We start from the raw sequence: 13,120 nt of genomic DNA, 5'->3' as shown, positions 1-13,120 counted from the left end.
CACATGTCTATAGACAGAGTTTCAAGGACCTGAATGTGTAATCAAGTTTATACAATAGTTGTGTGGAGTGTAGATACTTGGCTTTGGGTTTTATTGCTAGCTTTTTTATATGGTTTTATGTGTTTTAAGGTGTTTTTTTGCTCCTTTTTGCGGTTTTTAAGTGTTGTAAGCCAGCGAGAGTCGTTCTGTTGAGAGGGGCAGCTGTATAAATCAGAAATAATAATTACATTTTCTGGCATTACCGTACTTCTAGAACAGGAAGAAAACGCCCACGTTTCCGTTCCATGACTCTCTTTCTCTGGCTCGGTGCCCTTCCTGAATATCCCTCTGCAACTTTCGCTTCTGACCTGGAATTAGCCTTTTGAATGAAAAGCTTTCCTCCTTTGCACAACGCCGTCCCTGGAGACGGGAGCAGAGGATCAAAACTTTTCTGGGGTTTTCCAGCATAAAGAACCTCTTTTTATATATTTTTTTTAGGCCTGGGAAATTGAGGCCACCTTTTCCACCTCCCCTTTAGAAGAAACAGTTGCTCTGCCTGCTTTCTGGGCTCTCCAAGACTTTCTGTTTACAAAACCTCTCAAATCTTGGCTGTGACCCATATAACGCCTTATTAAAAAGGGGGAAGACCAGAATTACTGAGACTGTTGTGGATCTCTGGTGATCCCGGTTTCCTTTTTGCTCATCCCTGGTTCGAATATCCTTCTCCGCCCTGTTTCTGGAGAGAAATCCACATTGCCTGCTAATCGCTTTAATTTCAGCTTGGTCTCTGCTTTAATTAAAGTCTGGGGAGCAGGAAGTGGGGATGGTGCCTGAGCCTCTGCATGATGACTTCGGGGTGGAATCTCCTTTCATGTTCTTTGAAGACTGGGGCTCAGGGAGAGGATAATTGTTCCAAACAGGGATGGCAAAACAGGTGTGAATTTAGGCGAACTGAAACTGTTCAGTTCATGAGATGCAGTTGATGGGATGAACTCTCGGTGGAATTTAAGAAGCGGCTTTTTTGGTCATGCCAAATGTCTCGGTTTGGAGGGGCTCCGGAGATCGACCCACCCAAGATTTGTGGGGAGGGCACTGGCTGTTGCCTGGCTGCCGTTCTTTTGACCCAGACTATGGAGCCCACATGGCTCCTCTCATGTAGGAACCAGCTAGGTTCAGTCTAGAGATACTCCTTGACTTACGACCACAATTGAGCCCAAAGTCGCTAAGTGAGACAGAAGATGACCTGTTCAGCTGTTGTTGTTTTTTGGGGTAATCCACCTTTCAGGCTGCTTCGTGAAAAATATCTTTTGAGGGTAGCAAGGATTAAACCGCAGCGAAAGAAACTTAGTTGAGCCCCCCTCAAGAACCAGAGTTGCATCCTTTTTATGGAGAATGATTGTCTGCTAAAAGCGCCTCCCTATTTATGTATACGTATATTATTTCTACATTGCATTTCTACTACTTTACCCACCCACCTACCCACCCACCCAAAGCAGCTTTGCAAAATATGGAAGTGAGACTTCGCTATGCAACCTGTTTTCTTTTTTTTAAAGTTTGCCTGGCCTCAAAAGGCATCCAAAAGGAGCCTTTTTCAGGTGCTTAAGCACCACTTAGAGTTTGGATGGGCGCCACTTTTGATGCAGGGGGAAGAGGCGAGTTGATTTCCATAACAGCACAAGGGCTAATTAAGATTCACCTTAATGGCCACCGATGAGCCTTCCTTGCAAAATTAAATGGAAGGTGCCCTCTTCGGATCCAGATGCATCAGCTAACTTCCTTTCCTTAAAGGGAAAAAAAGATGCATTTATGGATCGGTAAAAGCATTCTTGTCTCAGAAGTCTGCAATTGGATCCGTCGGGTCGTGCCCCAGCCAATAGGAACTAAGTGGCTGCTGGAAAGCTTTTGGTTCGGCAACTAAAAATACCTTTCGGTGCTGATGCTCTCAGAAGGGGCATCAGATGCAAGCAAAGCTGTAGCCGAAAAAAACGAGGAGCTGCAGTTCCTGGTGGCACAGAAGATGTTTTGTCATTGGCCACTTCCTGAAGCATTTCCGCTTTGTTTTTCTTGCAGTCAAGAGCAAGAAAAATGGAGGTTAGCGAAATCATTATTATTTCCAGTTAGTATTTTCAGCCTGGCCCACTTTAATTGGATTCTGGGAGTTGAAATCCACCCGTCTTAAAAGCTGCCCAGGTTGAAAAACACGGGTTTAGACCAACACGGGTTTAGTCCTGGGAGGGGACCTGAAGGCTCCCAAAGAGCTGTGTGGAGAATGGAAAGCAGGCAACTCTGCAGATGATCCTGGCAGGCGTCCCCGCAGGCTGAGAGTTCTCCAGGACAAGCCCAAAAGTCCTCACTGTGAAAGGTTCCAGGAGCAAATCTGGAGGGAGCCTTTTCAAAACACCTGCATAATCATCATCTGTCAAGGATTATTGCTAAGATCCACAGGGATCTGGTTGCTCTCATTTCTTGGATGTTGAATAGATCAGGGGTCTCCAACCTTGGCAACTTTAAGCCTGGTGGACTTCAACTCCCAGAATTTCCCAGCCAGCAAAACTGGGAGTTGAAGTCCTCCAGGCTTAAAGTTGCCAAGGTTGGAGACCCCTGGAATAGATGACCTTAAGCTTCACCAGTAGCCACCGTAACTGGTGATGGTGGAACCAGTGTTTCTCAACCTTGGGAACTTTAAGAAATAGGGAATTCTGGGAGTTGAAGTCCATCTTTCTTAAAGTTGCCATGGTTGAGAAACGCCAGTCTAGACTTTCAAAAATCTCCCAGCTGCAAAAAGCATGGCTTTTCTTCAAACCTTCTTGTTTATCTCTAGATTTTCCTTTGCTTTTTACTGCTAATACATATAAGACATTCTGGCTAAAATAGCGCGTGTTTATCTCATGGTCAGCTCTGTTCTTTTGCCAGGAGTGGACAGCAGCCAGGGGTGTTGGCACCTGCCCAAAAACAGGGAAAGAGGATTGGCTTGCAGTTGGCACGGGATGGGCAAATCCACTGCTTTTTGGCAAATTTATCATCCAAGAAGGAAAAAGCAGAAGGGGCACCAGCCGGGTGGTAAAGGGGTGGCCTCTTCCTGGGTTGCGCCTGGCATCGCAACCTTCAGACCAAAGACACCGCCTTCTTTTCCATGGGAGATAATTTTAATTGTAGGCATCTGAGTGTCATAGTATTGCTGTGCACTTTGTTGGTTTAACACGGATTAATCAGAGTGCCTGGCACTTTGCAGAAAACAGAAAAGAGGGCAGGACTCTCTGCCCAAAGGAAGATCCAGTTGCCGAAACCAGGGAAGAAAAGAAAGTAGAAGGAGGCAGGGCAATTATAGACAGAATGTGTATTTACTTGGAGTAGACACCAAGGGGCTTCCTGGCATCGAATTAAAGAAAACGTAGCCACCGTTGTAGCTTCCTGGCCCAAGGTTTGGACTACAATTCCCATCTCCTACATCAGGTGAGGTGACTGGGGACCTGCTTCATCAGACCAAGACGGCATCCCATGGTCCTTGGTGGCCTTTGGGTGCAGCTCATATTTCTTCTCATAGTTTTGGGTTGGCTCCTTTTCTGCTTTCTCCTCTCATGGCGTTGGTGCCGTCCAACACAGGGGCCTTTCCAGGGGTGGGCTGCTGGGGGTTCGCAGGGATTCGGAAGAACCTCTAGCTAAGATTCTGTGCAGTTCGGAGAACCCCCAAATCCCACTCTTGGCTGGCCCTGCCCACCCCTCCCCTCCCCTCCCAGGAGTCGCCATGCGGCCCATTTTGGATGCAGGTAAGTGCAGGGTGCACACAGGGGCTCGGGGAGTGTGAAAAATGGGCCTACGTGGAAGTTTGGGACCAGCCTCCGGAGCCTGGGGAGGCCGTTTTCACCCTCCCGAAGGCTCAAGGAAAGCCTCCGGAGCCCGAGGAGGGCAAAAATGGTGCAGGAGACCAGCTAGACCATGCCCACCATGGCCATGCCCACCCAGCAACCGGGCAGAGAACCCCTTGCTAAAATTTTTGAAGCCCACCTCTGGGCTTTTCCCGTGAGTCTAACAAGGCACGTGGTCTTCCTTCTATCCCACCAGGAAAAAACGAAGGTGAGCCAACCTTTGGACTACGAGAATGTGATCAGCCAACGGAAAGCACAGATCTACAGCGATCCCTTCCGGGACCTGCTCATGTTTCCCATGGAAGATGCCTCAGTGAGTTGTTCCCCATCGCTGTGGGGTGTCAGGGATGTGTTCCCCACCCAGTTCCTTTCTGGGAGGCCCTATCAGGCTGTGATCTTCTCACCTTGCCTCCTCTGCCAAAGAAATGGGCCAGGAGGAACATGGTGGTTCTGGGACCATGTTTGGTTCCATATTTGGCTGTGGAGATACCAGCTCAGAAGGATCCCACAGATAAACCCCAGGAGGCTCTTGGGGTAGAGATGTTTTTCTCAACAGCCTTTCTTTACAAGGTGTTCTCGTGCCTTGGGGCCACCCCCAAGGAGGCCCTGTCCAGTCAAAACCTAAGACGAGTTCAGGAGCTGGATCTGCCCTCCCTCCAAGCCTAGTTAGATGCTTCTGAAAATAATCCAGCTCAAGCAGGAAAGGAAGACCCCCCTCTCCCCAACTTTCCTTCCACCCAGTGGATCTTCAATCACTCTGGAATCACCAACCAACTTTCCTTCCAGCTCTCGGTTATCAATCGCCAGAGGAGAACTCTCCGTTCCTCAGTGCCAGAAGATGCTTTGAAGAAGGCCCAGAGTCTCTTTGTCCAAGAGGTGAGACCCCGACTCTCTTCTTGGAGGGGAGGGGAATCTAGATTGAGCCATTGGTCATGGCCAGAAGAGTGGAAGAAGGACCGCTGGCCTTGGGACAATGAGAGGCTCTCTGAGAGTGAGATGGTCGGTAGCTAAATCAGATAAATAAATAACATTAAATCAGCAGGTTCATCTCTAATTTGCGGGTGAGGTGGAGAGTTTTCCTTTATTCTGATTTCTGAGAAGAGATTTTATTTGCTTTTTTCAAGACTACGTTAAGCCTCCTTCCAGCAATTTTCAGATGGAGGTCTCCAAAATAATTGTTAGAGATGAGACCAGAGCAATAATAAAGGAGCTTTTTCATCCACAGCCCTTCTTGTACGTTTTAGAGTCCATTTCCTGTGTGGTTCTTTCCACTCCTGAGCCCCCTGAAGTGATGCTTGAAATCTCCCATCAACTACCAGCCATCCTGGCTAGAGAAGGATGATGGGAGTTGTAGTCCGTCTCTCTAGAGGAAGCACCAGCTTTGGTGGGGCAGCTTCCACTCTTCAGCATTGTCAAAAGAGGAAGCAAGTCACACATTTCTTTAAAAACTTCCTTCCTTGCATAACTCCTTAAAGGCAAAAGCAAACCCAAATAACCACCACTATTCTGTGTGGCAGCATTTTTACACCATCGTAGGATCATCTTTTCTGTGCGACTTTTAAAGGCATCTTGTCATTTTTACCGTTTTAAGTGATTCTTATAATCTGCCCCATTTAAGAGACTTGAATATTCAAATGCCGGGGGAAATCCTGCCCATAAATAGGGAGGGATCCAGAGTTTTAAATCATTTCTGCAAGTCCCAAGATAGTCCAGGGCAGAGCTGGGTTTCAGCAGGTTGTGACCAGTTCTGGAGAACCGGTAGCGGAAATTTTGAGTAGTTCGGAGAACCACCAAATACCATCTCTGACTGCCCCCCCTCCCCCCATCTATTCTCTGCCTCCCGAGTCGCAGCTGATCGGGAGGAAATGAGGATTTTGCAGTAACCTTCCCCTGGAGTGAGGTGGGAATGGAGATTTTGCAGTATCCTTCCCCAGCCACACCCACAGAACCGGTAGTAAAAAAATTTGAAACCCATCCCTGGTCTAGGGGGTCCCCGACTTACGACAACAATTGAGCCCAACATTTCTGTTGCTAAGTGAGACAGTTGCTAAGTGACTTTTCCCACATTTTACAACCTTTGTGGACAACGTCGTTAAGTTAGTCACACGGTTGTTAAGTGAGTTTGGCTTCCCCATAGACTTTGCTTGTTAGAATGTCACCAAAAGGAATCACGTGAGGAGTCAGTGGCCAAGAGTCCGAATTCTGGCCATGTGGCCCATGGGATGCTGCGACGGTCATAAGTGCGAAAAACGCTCCTAAGCCACTTCTCTCAGTGCCATTGTAACTTCGGTCACTAAACGGACTGTTGTAAATCGAGGACTGGTTATAAACCAGAGGACAGAGCTTGGCAAAGTCTTCCAGCTGAATCCCCCATCTCAGTAGAGCCTCTCTTGCCGTGGGGGCACCCAAGGCAGCTGCCTCCCCTTCCCCAGAGACCCAGCCATTGTCTGCCCAAACAGCCACATCTGAAGAGGCTGGGCAAGGGGGCTTCGAGGGAGGGAGAATGCCAAACCCACCCTCCCCCCCCGCCAGTCTTTATGTGTCTAATTTCCTAGCTGCTCCTGGTTCCCCCTTGGGCTGACTCTCTCTGCTGCTCCTATTTGCACGGAACGCAATTAAGCTGGGCTTTGATTTTCTTTTCAGTGCATTAAAGCCTACAGCTCAGACTGGCACGTCGTGAACTACAAATACGACGAATATTCTGGCGATTTCCGAATGTTACCATGGTAAGCCTTCCTTTCTTCCTCCCGGGATGGGTGTTTCTGGCATGCCCAGGCTTGAACCCTGGACGGCGTCTTACCACGCCGCGTTTTGCAGGGCCAAACTTGCGTGTTTTGCCTCGGCCTCTGAGGATCTGAGCGGTTTAATTAAACAATTAAGGGTTTCGTATAATGTGAGGACCACCCAACAATTGAGCTTGGGGGAGGAAACTTTGGGCAAAGTCATGGTACCCTGTGAGTGAGTTGGCCCCTAAGAATAGCCTTCAGGGATCCCTTCGTTAGTTAATTATTAGTATCATGTGTTCTTTTTTTTTTTTTTAAATTATGGTGTAACTTGAGTAAAACTTGTTGTTTTTACTTTAGCAAATCCTTCAGGCCAGAGAAGGTTCCCAGCCACGTCTTTGAAACTGATGAAGACTTTGATAAAGACGAGGTGAGAGGACACGCTAGAGATTCCCACCGGGTGCAGCACGAGCTCCCACGGGGTGCCACAAGGAGATACAACGCAGCCTCCTTCACGCGATTGCGATTACCTTCATTTAATTTGGGGGTCCCCCCCACCTTCTTCCTACATGTTTGTAGCATAGAATACATGTAGAGCCTCATTGAGAAGATGGAGCTCACCTGCAGAGGTGGTGAAAGAAGGAGAGGCAGTTAGTCAAACCTGAAAATAGCATTGCTGTTTGGTCTTAAGTTTAGTTTTAACCAGGGGTGAAATCCAGCAAGTTCTGACAGGTTCTGGAGAACCGGTAGCGGAAATTTTGAGTAGTTCGGAGAACCAGCAAATACCACCTCTGGCTGGCCCCAGGAGTGGGGTGGGAATGGAGATTTTGCAATGTCCTTCCCCCCAGGAGTGGGGAGGGAATGGGGATTTTGCAGTATCCTTCCCCTGGAGTGGAGAGGGAATGGGGATTTTGCAATATCCTCCTGCCAGGAGTGGGGAGGGAATGGGGATTTTGCAGTATCCTTCCCCCAGGAGTGGGGGGGGGGAAATGGGGATTTTGCAGTATCCTTCCCCCAGGAGTGGGGTAGGAATGGGAATAGAATAGAATAGAATAGAATAGAATAGAATAGAATAGAATAGAATAGAATAGAATAGAATAGAGGAGAGGCGAAGACAAGACAAGAGAAGAGAGATTGGAATAAATAGAGAATAGAATAGAATAGAATAGAATAGAATAGAATAGAATAGAATAGAATAGAATAGAATAGAATAGAATAGAATAGAATAGAATAATAGAAGAGTTGGAAGGGACCTTGGAGGTCTTCTAGTCCAACCCACCTCTTAACTTCCTTCCGCGTGACCGTTCTTTCTTCCTTGCTGCCTCCTGTTCTTGAAGCCGCCTGATTCTCTCCTGATTGTGAGGCACGTGTCCTCCCTCTGGCTTTTCCTGCATTCCTGAATGAAGCTGAAGCTCCTTCCATTCGCTCTACCTCCCCTTCACCCCTCTATTCACGTCCTAACCCTTCCTCTTCTGGGGATCACCACCGCCACCCCCAAAGCTCTGTTCCTTGAGACAGCTCTGCTTTCTCCCTTGCTGCCCAGAACCCTGGAGCCTTCCTGAGAGTGCCTCCCCGGGGCCCCCCCTCCCTTTGGTACCCCATCTTTGCCCTAATTTTATCTCTTCTGTCTTCCAGGACACTTCCTCGCTCTGCTCCCAAAAGGGTGGTGTGATCAGGCAAGGCTGGTTGTACAAGGCCAATGTCAACAGCACCATCACGGTGACCATGAAAGTAAGAAGGGAGCACTTGGGTTTCATTTTGCAGGGAGAAGAGAGAAATGGGTTCTAAGGAACTAGGTTTCTTTTGGGTGGAAGAGATGCCTCAATAATTCCTGGAGGAGCTTGCCTGCTTGAGAATGGACGAAGTTGGAGGCACAGAACATGGACCAAAAAAAAAAAGAGAGCCTTGGTGGAGCAGCGGACTAAAGTGCTGTTAAAGTAGCACTTAGCTGCCAGCTGCCTGCAATTACTGCGAGTTCGAATCTCACCAGGCTCAAGGTTGACTCAGCCTTCCATCCTTCCGAGGTAGGTAAAATGAGGACCCGGATTGTGGGGGCAATAAGCTGACTTTGTATAAAAAAGAACACCGATTGGGGGGCCCGAAAGCCCTACTAAGCAGATATATACAAAAAGTATGAAGGCTATTGCTTAACACATTGTAAGCCACCCTGAGTCTCCGGAGAAGGGCGGCATATAAATCGAACCAATAAATAAATAAATAAATAAATCAGGGGTGAAATCCAGCAGGTTCTGGAGAATTGGTAGCAGAAATTTTGAGTAGTTCGGAGAACTGGCAAATAACACTTTGGCTGGCCCCAGAGTGGGGTGGGAATGGAGATTTTGCAGTATCCTTCCCTTGCCATGCCCACCAAGCCACGCCCACCAAGCCACGCCCACAGAACTGGTAGTAAAAAATTGGATTTCACCACTGACGTGGATCGTTGATGGTCTGTATACCAGCTGTGGCTGTTTTGCTTCTGTACCCACTGTCTAGAAAATGCCACCGTTTCTGATTTTAACCTACTTTACTTTGGATGATGTTCAAGATTTTGGAATTGTATCTCAAGTAAAAAATGAGCAGAATGGAGTAGAATTCATACTGGACGATCAACAAGTGAGCTTTTTTGCCCCTTCTTTTTCTGAGTAGGTGTTCAAGAGAAGGTACTTCTACCTGACACAACTTCCAGATGGCTCTTACATCCTCAACTCCTATAAAGATGAGAAGATTTCCAAGGAATCCAAAGGATGCATCTTCCTGGATTCTTGCATAGATGTTGTGCAGGTACGTGCAAGGACTTGCAAAAGGTTTTGCTAGAGATTTTGTAATGCCAGAGGCAGATTCATGCTAGAGAGGATCTGGTATGGATCTACTCTCTGCCTGCCTGCCTGCCTGCCTGCCTGCCTCCTGTCAGTCAGTTTATTTCTCCCTGGTTATTGGGAAATATTTTTAAGCAAAGTTCAAGCAAAGGAAAGCAAGAACAAAATACTGGCAACGCTGAGCTGGTTTTATGAACCATATCATGTAGCTTCTCGGCTTCCCCAAAGTATAGCTACTTGTTTCTCCTTTCTCAATTTTTTTTAAATTTTATTTTACTTCGGACTGTGAATCACCAAAGGGTTTTGCTTGTAAAGTTTATATTTTGAAAAATAAGCTCAGCCACTTGACCAAAACTCAAAGCAGCTCTGCCCTGAATATCTCGAATGTTTTTCCTCTTTCCACGTTCATCTCCTTGGAAGCTGTTCCAAGAGAAAAGGCAGGACAGGCCCCAGAGGAGCTGAAGGAGACGTCCCTGCTGGGGGAAGCAGGAATCGAAGCCAAGATCTTCTGAGGGGCCTTCCAGCATTCAGCCTTGCAGCCTGGCTCAGGATTCCTCTGCACCACTGGTGCTCCCAAAACTTTTCAGGAGGGAAGTAGCATAGCACAGGTGGTCCTCATTTTACAAAAGTTCATTTCGTCCCCGTTCGAAGTTACAACGGCACTGAAAAAAATGACACAATCGTTTTCACACTTAAGCACTTCAGGCAGGGATAAAAAAGGACGTTTATCCCTGCCTGAGCACCTCAGGGGAATGTGGGCTGCAGGGATGGGTCACCCACCCCCCAGCCTCAAAAGCTCCCCTGCCTTTCTTCCCCAAGTGCCCCAAGATGCGCCGAAATGCCTTTGAGCTGAAGATGCTGGATAAGTACAGCCACTACCTGGCCGCGGAAACGGAGTCGGAGATGGGAGACTGGCTGGCCACTCTGCGGAAGGTCATACAGGCCAACACGGAAGGCTTGGGGCCGGAGAAGAAGGAGGCGGCGGAGTTCATGCCTGGTGAGAACCGCGATGGAGACAGTCTTGATGCAAACACACACAACACACACAGAGTAGAGAGGGAGATGGTGGTGGATAGAGACAGGTCTTGAGACAGCCACAGACACACAGACAGACAGACACACACACACAACACACACAGAGTAGAGAGGAAGATGGTGGTGGATGGATCTCTTGATGGATCCAAGGCACCGTTGCTGGTTCAGATCTGATACTGTTTGTACACACGTTCTATTTTCAATCCCCCACCTCTATGGCTTGCTTAAGACAAGCTTTTCTCAAGACCCTTTCAAGTTCAGCAGAGTCACCGTGTCAAAAACCACACCGTTCCCCCTCCCGGACTTAAAGTGGTTTGCTTTGGCATCAGTCCTCCCCCTCCCCACTACCCATACACACACGCTCTCATCCTCTTTGGGGGTTGCGTTGCTGGGCTACATCCAAAGCAGTTCCCGGAACAGAGAAGGGCGAAGCTGAAGGAAAAAGCCAGGTTGCCACGTGGCATCTGTGAGTGGCTGGAATTCTGGCCTTGCTGGTGGGACAGAAAATTCCTGGCCAGCTTCCCTGCCCTTCATCCCAACCTCCCAGGTCTTCCAGATGAAGCCATCGCCTCTTCTGGCCAGGTGCTTCTGCCACATCTGCTTTTTGTGCCTTTGCAGATGATGACTCCAGCAGCCATGGAAAGTTGGAGAACATCTTGGAAAGCTTAGGAAGAAGCCTGCATCCAGAGTTGATGAAGGTAACTTTGGCTTTTTCAGCAGGGAAACAGCCGGATTGGGCAAATTTTGGATCAGCCCATCTCACTCTTTGCAAAACTCTCCCTTACTGCACATTTGAGCAGTAAGAGCTAAATCCGAGGTCTGTTTTAGGCTCAAACTGCAAGGAGAGAAAATTGTTTCTGCATTCATATCAGGCAGTCCTGACACAGGTGCACCCTCCCCTCCTTCCTGTTGTGACCTAGGCCCAAGTAGTTATTACCAGACACAAACAGTCCTAGACAAACATATTTTATTAGAACAGCTGAGAATTACTTCATTCTCAGTTTAGTCCAAATTAATTCCAAAACAAATTCTTTATAAACAGTCCTTCGGCCTTATCACCAACCTTTGTCTCCTTTGGCACCCTGCCAAAGGCTTTTCTTGGCAAAGGTTCAGAAGCAAGAGATGCTGACAAGAAACAAATGTAGCAACGTTGCTTTCCTACAAAGATCCCAAGAGCCGTTGCTGCTCTTTTAAGCCTTCTGGGAGGGGCCAATCATCTCCTGGCCTTACTCCTGAGTCATCCTTTTTGCTTCAGCTGCTCTTGCCTTCTGGCAGTTCTTCGCATGCGTGCACTAGGAGCTGGCTCCTCCTGTTCCTCTGCCTCTCTGCTATCTGCCTCTAGAGGCTCTGGAGTCCGCACATCACTCCCAGATAGCCCTGGCCCCATTTCTGCCTCCGATGCAGAGCCCTTATCCAAGCCTTCCACAGCCTCCAGGATTGGCCCATTGTCCTCCCCAGCTCCTCACTGTCCAACTCCGCTGCCAGCTCCGCAGGCTGCTGGTGGACAACAACACTTCCCAGCTTCTCTCTGTCAGAGTTTTCACTGTCTTCTTTGCCCTGTACCTGAATATTTGGCTTCCCCCGGTTTCCACCGATCTCGGCCTCACTTCTGACGGGCTCTGCTCTCTTTCAGTACGGCCGAGAAACGGAGCAGCTGAGCAAACTCAGCCGCAGCGAAGGCAGGCAGAATCTCTTCTCCTTTGATCCAGAAGTCCAGGTAATCCTTCTGGGGGTGGATGGAGGTGCTTGGCTGAGGGGAAAAGCATGGCTGACAGGTAGGTAGGTAGGTAGGTAGGGAGGAAGGGAGGAAGGGAGGAAGGAAGGAGAAGCAGAAGCAAAGAGGGAGGGAGGGAGGAAGGAAGGAAAGAAAAGGAAAGAGGGAAGGAAGGAAGGAAGGAAGGAAGGAAGGAAGGAAGGAAGGAAGGAGAAGCAGAAGCAAAGGGAGGGAGGGAGGAAGGAAAGAAGGAAGGAGAGAGGGAAGGAAGGAAGGAAAGAAAGAAGAAGGGAAGGAAGGAGAAGCAGAAGCAAAGAGGGAGGAAGGAAGGAAGATACTTTTGAAATATATGCCATCTGCCCTTCCTTTCCAAACATGATCATCGCAAAGGCTTTCTTCAACCTCTCTCCACCTGATCCAGAGGAGGAAAAACCCCTTCCCCTTTTTCTCTTCTAGAGACTCGATTTCTCCGGACTTGAGGTGGACATCCAACCCTTTGAGGAAAGGGGCCGGCCACGTTTCCTGCTCAACTGCCACACCCTGACCTTCAACCTCCTGGCCCAGCTGAATGACAGCTCCAAGGACCCCCCTTCCAATGTAGGCAGCCGCCCATATATGTTTTTGTTGCTAGAGCCTTCTCCAAATTTTTATTTACTCTCTCCCAGTTTCCTGACCCTTACAACTTGTCATAAGAACATAAGTCACGTCCTGCTGGATCAAGCCCCAGATGTTCTCCTAGGGGCCAACCGACAGCATGGGGAAGCCCACCAGTCTCCTAGAAGATCCCCCCTCCCAGGCAGTCCCACTTTTGGCACTTCAATTGACTATATGCCATCATTGTTGACTCTTAACAACCAAACAGATAGATTTTCACCCAGATGATCTGGCCCCAACTTGGTCCTTCAGATCTTCCAATGCACTCATCAGTGTTGCAACTCAGTCCCTCCACCTTGCTGCTAGTCTTCCATTTCTTTCCTTCTACCTTTC

The 13,120-nt window shown here is 48.4% G+C and overlaps 1 protein-coding gene across 1 annotated transcript; it reads left to right on the top strand.

Annotated features, from left to right (window-relative positions):
• Nucleotides 1-4,055: 4,055 nt before the first annotated feature.
• Nucleotides 4,056-12,825, top strand: LOC139322625 (dedicator of cytokinesis protein 11-like). Its single transcript, XM_070951780.1, has 11 exons — nt 4,056-4,158; nt 4,632-4,721; nt 6,489-6,571; nt 6,929-6,998; nt 8,204-8,299; nt 9,215-9,349; nt 10,204-10,381; nt 11,038-11,117; nt 12,053-12,136; nt 12,590-12,730; nt 12,799-12,825. The coding sequence occupies exons 1-11, from the start codon at nt 4,135-4,137 to the stop codon at nt 12,823-12,825; spliced, it is 1,008 nt and encodes a 335-aa protein (XP_070807881.1). The 5' UTR covers nt 4,056-4,134.
• The last annotated feature ends 295 nt before the right edge of the window (nt 12,826-13,120 follow it).

This window comes from Pituophis catenifer, unplaced genomic scaffold, assembly GCF_029215685.1.
Source record: "Pituophis catenifer annectens isolate HBS135680 unplaced genomic scaffold, rPitCat1.0.hap2 SCAF_11, whole genome shotgun sequence".
Taxonomy (NCBI): domain Eukaryota; kingdom Metazoa; phylum Chordata; class Lepidosauria; order Squamata; family Colubridae; genus Pituophis; species Pituophis catenifer.
Note: the sequence above shows the minus strand (reverse complement) of the source record. Positions and strands in the feature narration are given on the sequence as shown.